Source organism: Babylonia areolata, chromosome 14, assembly GCF_041734735.1.
Source record: "Babylonia areolata isolate BAREFJ2019XMU chromosome 14, ASM4173473v1, whole genome shotgun sequence".
Classification (NCBI taxonomy): Eukaryota; Metazoa; Mollusca; class Gastropoda; order Neogastropoda; family Buccinidae; genus Babylonia; species Babylonia areolata.
The window spans coordinates 12,642,410-12,650,338 of NC_134889.1; the positions used below are offsets into that span (position 1 = coordinate 12,642,410).

Below are 7,929 nucleotides of genomic sequence, written 5' to 3' on the forward strand. Positions count from 1 at the left end.
TTGATAGATATAGATATGTTTTAATAAAAATGGAAACATTCTAGAAGCACAAGAATGATTTAAAAGAAAAACCAACAGAGCACTGCAATCTAATGAGGAAATTCCATGGGCAGATCAAGCCAATGGATATCACTACTGTTATACAACACTTTGATAAATCCAGTTTGTGCGCATAGTCCTGAAGTATGGTCCCTAACATCTGCAAATGTAAAGATGATCTCTTTGAAATATTTGACAGCTGTCTTTCGAATGCATATCCACATGAAAGTCATCAAGTCAAATTTTGTCATTTCTTTTGGGCGTTTGCAAGAAATCAATGGCATTATCAGTACTTGCAGAATTTTGAAGATACCAAGCAACGCTGAAATTAAGTGCCCAATGACAACATACCAGTTACACACAATTCAGTCAAATCATTGTAGAATACATACAAAGGACTTAATTACACATGGCTTCATTTCATCGAAAACATCTTAATTGAAGTGGGTCTTATACATGTATGGAATAAATAATCGACTATGGGTGTAAACAGACTCAAATATGTAATACAGAGTAAATTTGAAGGGTAAAAATACATTCAGCACTGGAATAAAAGAAAACAAAGTCCAGTCTAAAATTTTATAATGAAAAAAAAAATCAGATCATAGATCAGAACCGTATCACCAACAATGTAAAATATATAAATACAGAAGAGAAATGAGCAAACTCAAGAGTGAGTGCTTATGATTTCATACTTAGAGAACGGAAGGCACAACAACATATCAGTTGAGTAAAGAACATGCAAAGATCATGACATATTGGAATATACCATTTATTTTCTTGATAAGTGCAAATTATATGAAAATGATAGAACAGAATTTACAAGTATCTGCACATTCAAATGCTGGTTCCTTGCAAGCAGAATGTATAAAACTTGGCCCAGTTTCCTACTTTCACAACTGTTTTAAATTAAGATGGAACACTGAATATTCTCTTTGTAATTATGGAACACTGAATATTCTCTTTGTCATTGTCCTGTAAACCAGCTGGTTTTGAGGACAAATGATATCTGATTCATACAGTAAAGATTTCATTATTCTTTGCTGTCATTTGACAAATAAACACACACTGTAAACATTTCAGTAGTCTGATTTGCCATTTGGCAAATATACACACACATGTACATCCTTACTGGATTATACAATACGGACTGCATGTAACATTGTCTACAATCATTTGTGAATACTTGAAGGATAAAAAAAAAAGTCATGACACTGGCACGTTGTTTCAGATTAGCCAGATGGTGACCAGAATGACCAGTCCATGATTACAGATTTTTTCATTCTATAACTATTATTGATATCTGGAAACCAAATGCTGATGACACTGAATGCAATATCTGCATTGAGCAAGTGTTTCCTTTACCATATCAATAATTGCTGTGCACAACAAAATTCTGAAAGAAATATTTTCGGCCAGCCAAATCTTTCTGGTAGTTGCATTTCAGTTCTGTTGCTGTTGAGAGTGCATAGGAACATTTGGGCTTTCACTGGATTGATGGAAGACCCTGTGTCCTTGCACCAATGGGAGATATTGTTCAGTTGTTTCTGGGAGATATTGTTCAGTTGTTTCTGGGAGATATTGTTCAGTTGTTTCTGGACAGCTGCAGTTCTTTCTTGAGCATTTTTCGAAGATTTGAAGACAAGGCCATCATCCGCAAGAGAAAGCACTGGAGCTGCTCCATTGTTCAAGTCTGTATACGTTGTAGATGACATGAGAGAGCGGAGATCCTTGTGGCAGTCCCATGGACAGTTTAGAGGGTGCAGAGATCCAGTCTCTAAGACGTAGGACGACAGTTCTTTCATGAAGCACTGCAGCTATCCATCTTGTTAGTGTCAAACTTACTCCATACTTTAGTAGCAGCCCCATGAGGTGTGTAAACTGGGCTTTATTGTATGCATCTTCCTATCGCTTCAATGCAATGTTATAGTTTGTCAGGCGCCTGTGATGGAAACGTGGGATTTTTCCCAGCACACACTGCTTACTGATGGACCCCTCCTTCCCACCTCCCTACTCTCCTCCCTCCCCCTTCCATGGCATCTATCCCCACCAACACCCCTCCCCATACCCTCTCCCTTCTGCCCTTCCCTTGGCAGAGTGCAGAGGGAGCAAGTTATCATGAAATACTAATTTAAAATGCGTCTGCTACAGCTCAGCTTTCGGCTTGCGCAGTGGCGGTACCATAGCCGATGAGGTTTAACCAAGTGGTTATTCAAGGGACAGTACAGAAGAACTAACTAATGATGATTTACTGTATTAAAGGATAGACAAGAATTCCTGCGCACAGGCCATTCACAAATGGGTTTTTCTATTGTTTTATTTACAATAGTAATAAGAACATAAGAAAAGATGACAAATAATGAGAGAAGAATAGAAGAAGACAGTGCAGTGATACGTAGCGAGATGTCTGCCGTTGTGGGAACACACACGACACACACACACACACACACATACTGCTCGCGACGCAGCAAGAGAGACAGAGAGAGAACAGCTCTGGCAGATGACTGACCAGGTTGAAAGAAAGAGACCACTGATCACCCACTTGTCTCTATATGCAAGTTGAGTGGACTGCAAAGACAATCACGTGTGCTGTGAAGCAGATCGTCTCAAATCAGGCCAAATCCGACAACAACTGTGTTTCTTACAAGGTGTTCAGTGATAGATTTCTAAATGATTCCTGAACCGATTTACACTGGATAAGTCGCAAAAGAAAGAGCTGAATGCCTACTTTCTAATGAGTATAAAATGAAATGTTGATTATTTAAGATGAATTTATAATCTTAATAATAATTTTAAGTCACCTGAAGAGGGTAAGTTTTAACGAGCTCATCGAGGAAAATTACAAACTGCATTAAATCACTTTAACGTAGGCAAACATAAATGGAATAGACTTAAAGATGGAATTATGACAACTAATACTTTAATGTAGGCAAACATAAATGGAATAGACTTAAAGATGGAATTACGACAACTAATACTTGTAGTTTACTGATCCGACAAAAGAGATATTAATTAAATACGGTGGAGCAGAAACACAGATTCCAGCTCAGCCAATAGCCTACGGCGATGCGAACTGGTCCAGGAGTAGGTTGTCTCGCGAGAAGGACAAAATGACATAAGTGGCTTAGCGTCAGTTGAAATCTTTAGACTGATGAATGATTAAGCTAAAATCAAGCACGCTTCTAACTGATTAAAGTGTGTGTGGAAGCACAACACATATAATATTGCAGTGAACGATACAGAGACTTGATTTAATAGATGATTAGGGAAAAGGTTTAGAATGGGCTTTTCATTCAAACCAGGAATGGCGTCACACATTCTGCTCGCAGGTTAGTTGCAAAAACTGACGTCATCTGCTATACAGCTTGTGCGTGAAGGAGTTTTTGAAGCAAGCAGAGCGCTTGGTTACATAAAGATGGTATCTCCTCAGACCATTCTCTTCCGATACATTCCCCTGCCCTTTTCCCTTCCCCTTTCATCACCCTCAACCTCGTTTCCTCCTTTGTTAACCCTTCCTCTCAGTGATATTTACTGCAAATGACACTACCAGTACTGTATGTGCCATGAGCTATTAAACGGTGCAACATCTTTTGCAAGCAGAAGATCAAATATGCACGTTAAGGATCCTGTAATTCATGTCAGTGTTCGGTGGGTTATGGAAACAAGAACATACCCAGCATGCACACCCCTGAAAGTGGAGTATGGCTGCCTACATGGCAGGGTAAAAACGATCATACACGTCGTAAAAGCCCACTCGTGTACATTCAAGTGAACGTGGGAGTTGCAGCCAATGAACGCAGACAAAGAAGAAGAAGAAGAAGAAGAAATATTTACTCCAGGAAAAATGAGTGAGGAAAATAGAAGAGGCATGTCAAACAGAGAATAAGTATTGTTACACTTTAAAAGACAAAGTGATCGCTGCCTGCACAATCCTCAGCTAGCAGACAGGAAATACGTGGACCAGAGAAATAATTCCCCAAAGACCTCCCCCCCCCCCCCAAAAAAAAAAGGAAGCTTCACGTCCATTCATATACCCTCAGTTTGACATGTATGTACAGCAACAATGGTAAAAGAAAAGTGAAAACGTAAGCATTTAATCAACACTGGACAAGCAATATAGATAACAGAATTATACCAGGATTTATGTAAAGACTGTGATGGGAACACAGAAGAATAGTATCTTTTCTTTCTTGCATTGTGACAAACCTGGTTCTGTGGAACCCTTCAGTATCAAAGTCATTGTTCAAACCCAGTTCGACATGCCAAGCTGATTGATAAGCAATGCAAACCTTTGTCATCAATATTTTAACATGACTGTTGTACGGTGCATCTTAAGTCCAGCACTGATAAAATGCAGGTCTAGTCCTTGGTTACCTGAGCCTCATTCTACTCCATTCCCTCAGATGTCATTCTTCTGGGTACAGCGCCTTCTGTTGGAAACAACAATAAAGCAATTCAAGTTAAGATCTCTCTCTCTCTCTCTCCCCAAAACATATTTTTACGTACACTCTGTTAGAGACTAATTGACAGCTGTTGGCAAGAATGGTCGAGTCATACCCAAGATAGTGTTGGATTTTATTTTTATAGACTAATTAACTTGAGACATGCTGAACAAGTTCATTTGTCTATGAATATGGAAAGACATTTAAACTGTATTATGGCAAAGTTAAAATTTTGAATTTCTGATTTGTTTATATATTATTACAGCTACAGACAAATAATGACAGCGACCTTATCTGCCCTTTATGTAAATGTGTGAAAGAAAATGAACTGCACTATGTACTTTGTTGTCCAAAGTTGTCGATCTTAGAAATCCACTAATAAATTCAAAATATTATGGCAACTATCCCTCTTCAAATTGCCTTTGCTTAAATCATCCACAAACAAACATGTTAATATACTGATAATTTAATTGTATAAAGGTTAAAAGTTAGAAATATAAAATGCAGTTACGTGTATGTAAAACCTTAAAAGTTAGATATATAAAATGCTGTTGAGTGTATGTAAAGCCTTAAAAGTTAGAAATATAAAATGCAGTTGTGTGTGTGTGTAAAGCCTTAAAAGTTAGAAATATAAAATGCTGTTGTGTGTGTGTTTACTTTTCCACAGTGTTACGTTGTGCGAATTAAAAATACTGGATATAACTGATGAGTGTTCTTTATCATTTTCAGGTTACATATTTGTTATTTAACATAACTATATTTATCATCTCAGAAATGTTTGTTTACACCACCCCTTCATAAGGTGCCATGGCCTGTATTGAATAAAACATTCTTATCTGTATCTCTCTCTATTGTCTGTTTGTTCATCAGCCTGCCTGCCTTGCTGGCTGTATCTCTCTCTGTTGTCCCATCAGCCTGCCTGCCTTGCTGGCTGTATCTCTCTCTGTTGTCTGTTTGTTCATCAGCCTGCCTGCCTTGCTGGCTGTATCTCTCTCTGTTGTCCCATCAGCGTGTCTGCCTTGCTCTGTTGTCCCATCAGCCTGCCTGCCTATCTCTCTCTGTTGTCCCATCAGCTTGCCTGCGTGCTGGCTGTATCTCTCTCTGTTGTCCCATCAGCGTGTCTGCCTTGCTGGCTGTATCTCTCTCTGTTGTCCCATCAGCGTGTCTGCCTTGCTGGCTGTATCTCTCTCTATTGTCTGTTTGTTCATCAGCCTGCCTGCCTTGCTGGCTGTATCTCTCTCTGTTGTCCCATCAGCGTGTCTGCCTTGCTGGCTGTATCTCTCTCTGTTGTCCCATCAGCGTGTCTGCCTTGCTGGCTGTATCTCTCTCTATTGTCTGTTTGTTCATCAGCCTGCCTGCCTTGCTGGCTGTATCTCTCTCTGTTGTCCCATAAGCCTGCCTGCTTGCTGGCTGTATCTCTCTCTGTTGTCTGTTTGTTCATCAGCCTGTCTGCCTTGCTGGCTGTATCTCTCTCTGTTGTCCCATCAGCCTGCCTGCTTGCTGGCTGTATCTCTCTCTGTTGTCCCATCAGCCTGTCTGCCTTGCTGGCTGTATCTCTCTCTGTTGTCCCATCAGCCTGTCTGCCTTGCTGGCTGTATCTCTCTCTGTTGTCCCATCAGCCTGTCTGCCTTGCTGGCTGCATCTCTCTCTGTTGTCCCATCAGCCTGCCTGCTTGCTGGCTGTATCTCTCTCTATTGTCTGTTTGTTCATCAGCCTGCCTGCTTGCTGGCTGTATCTCTCTCTGTTGTCCCATCAGCCTGCCTGCTTGCTGGCTGTATCTCTCTCTGTTGTCCCATCAGCCTGCCTGCCTTGCTGGCTGTATCTCTCTCTGTTGTCCCATCAGCCTGTCTGCCTTGCTGGCTGTATCTCTCTCTGTTGTCCCATCAGCGTGTCTGCCTTGCTGGCTGTATCTCTCTCTGTTGTCCCATCAGCCTGCCTGCCTTGCTGGCTGTATCTCTCTCTGTTGTCCCATCAGCCTGCCTGCTTGCTGGCTGCATCTTCTTGTCAGGCTTGTTGGCTGTCTTCCCAACATTGCTGTTATAATCTGATGTGTGTGTTTCTTGGTTTTGTTTTGGCATTTTGTAAACCAGCATGCATGTACCTTTAACATTTAACATTGTGTGGTGTACACACTTCTTCGGGCAAGGACTGGATAAATAAGAGAGGCAAAGCCTTCATGGCTCACATGTGATTCTTACTGATTTAAAAAGAAAAAACCCCACTCCACTTCCATGTTTTATTCTATGTTTTTTTAAAGTGTTACTCAACTGCACAGCCACTGCACCCTCATAATGTTGAAAGCAAGTGTCCTGTTTATGTTCACTTGGCATGCATGGAACTCATCACCATATCTCTATGGGGCACCCAGCAGAACAACAACTACATGCATAGTGGTTTTGTTACCATCTTGACATGTGTGCATTCATTTGTTTGCTCAGCAATACAGTCAGTCCAGTTGGGAGTAAACAATCTGTAAAGTAATACTGACCTATGTTTTTATTTTCAGGTGATATGTACACAGTCATTCTGATCAAATCTGGTTCTGCCAGTAAAACCACAAATGGCGGATCGAATGCATTCCATCACTCAAAACATTTTTTTAAAAATGTGATCACTGGAAACTGAAGTCTTGTGATTTTCCTGAAATTCTCTTGAACGGTTCCTGGATATCAGATGTTTTTCCTGACATTCTCTTGTATGGTTCCTGGATATCAGATGTTCTATAGGTGATGAGCTGTCTACTGTAAGACATGTGGATCTGTTTATTCAACAGTCATTCATGAACATTATGCACAGATTGGTGAGAGCTTTGCATACAGTTCTGTGAATAAGAAAGAATCAGTAATGTTATTACTAACTATTGGTACGATTCACATTGTAAGCCAAATTTGGTGTTGACAACACACACACACACACACACACACACATACGCGCGCGCAGCATTATATACTTGCATACATTCATTTACACGGACAGCCATGCTTTGTTGTCAGGATGATCATGATTTACTGTCTGAAGTATATTCCACATCAGTATTGTCAGCACCCATCCCTGTTTTGGATTGCTCTGCTCATGGCAACTCAAAGTGTGCAAACAGTAAGCCTTTAATTTTAAAAGATGCACAGTTATGCTTAGCTGACTTAACTAACTGCTTACAGTGTGCTTTCGTGATGCTTTTCTTTCAGTGTATCTCTGTTTGAATGAATTACTCTGAAAATTTGTGTAAAAAATACTGTAACCCCTGAGAATGACCACGGCTTATACTGATTAAAGTTTTTGAGTTCAAGTTTAAGTTGTCTCTCTCTATATATATCTCTCTTCACACACACACACACACACACACACACACACACACGAACAAACAAACAACACAGTATGATGAGTCCTTGAGACAGACAATTAATGTTGTAATGATGATATTGCTACAATCTCAAAAGATTTTTACAAC

At 40.1% G+C, this 7,929-nt stretch overlaps 1 protein-coding gene across 2 annotated transcripts in view; it reads right to left on the minus strand.

The window, feature by feature from the left end:
• Window positions 1-7,929, minus strand: part of LOC143289823 (uncharacterized) — a 135,687-nt gene continuing 127,758 nt past the window's right edge. The window contains exons 34-35 of one of the 2 annotated variants that reach the window (XM_076598998.1): window positions 4,414-4,469; window positions 1-1,816 (exon numbers count right to left, since the gene is read on the minus strand). In XM_076598998.1, the coding sequence (XP_076455113.1) occupies window positions 4,426-4,469 (44 nt within the window). In that variant the 3' untranslated portion in view covers window positions 1-1,816; window positions 4,414-4,425. Of the gene's footprint in view, window positions 4,470-7,929 lie in introns of both variants that reach the window. The other variant, XM_076598997.1, reaches the window with a different exon arrangement.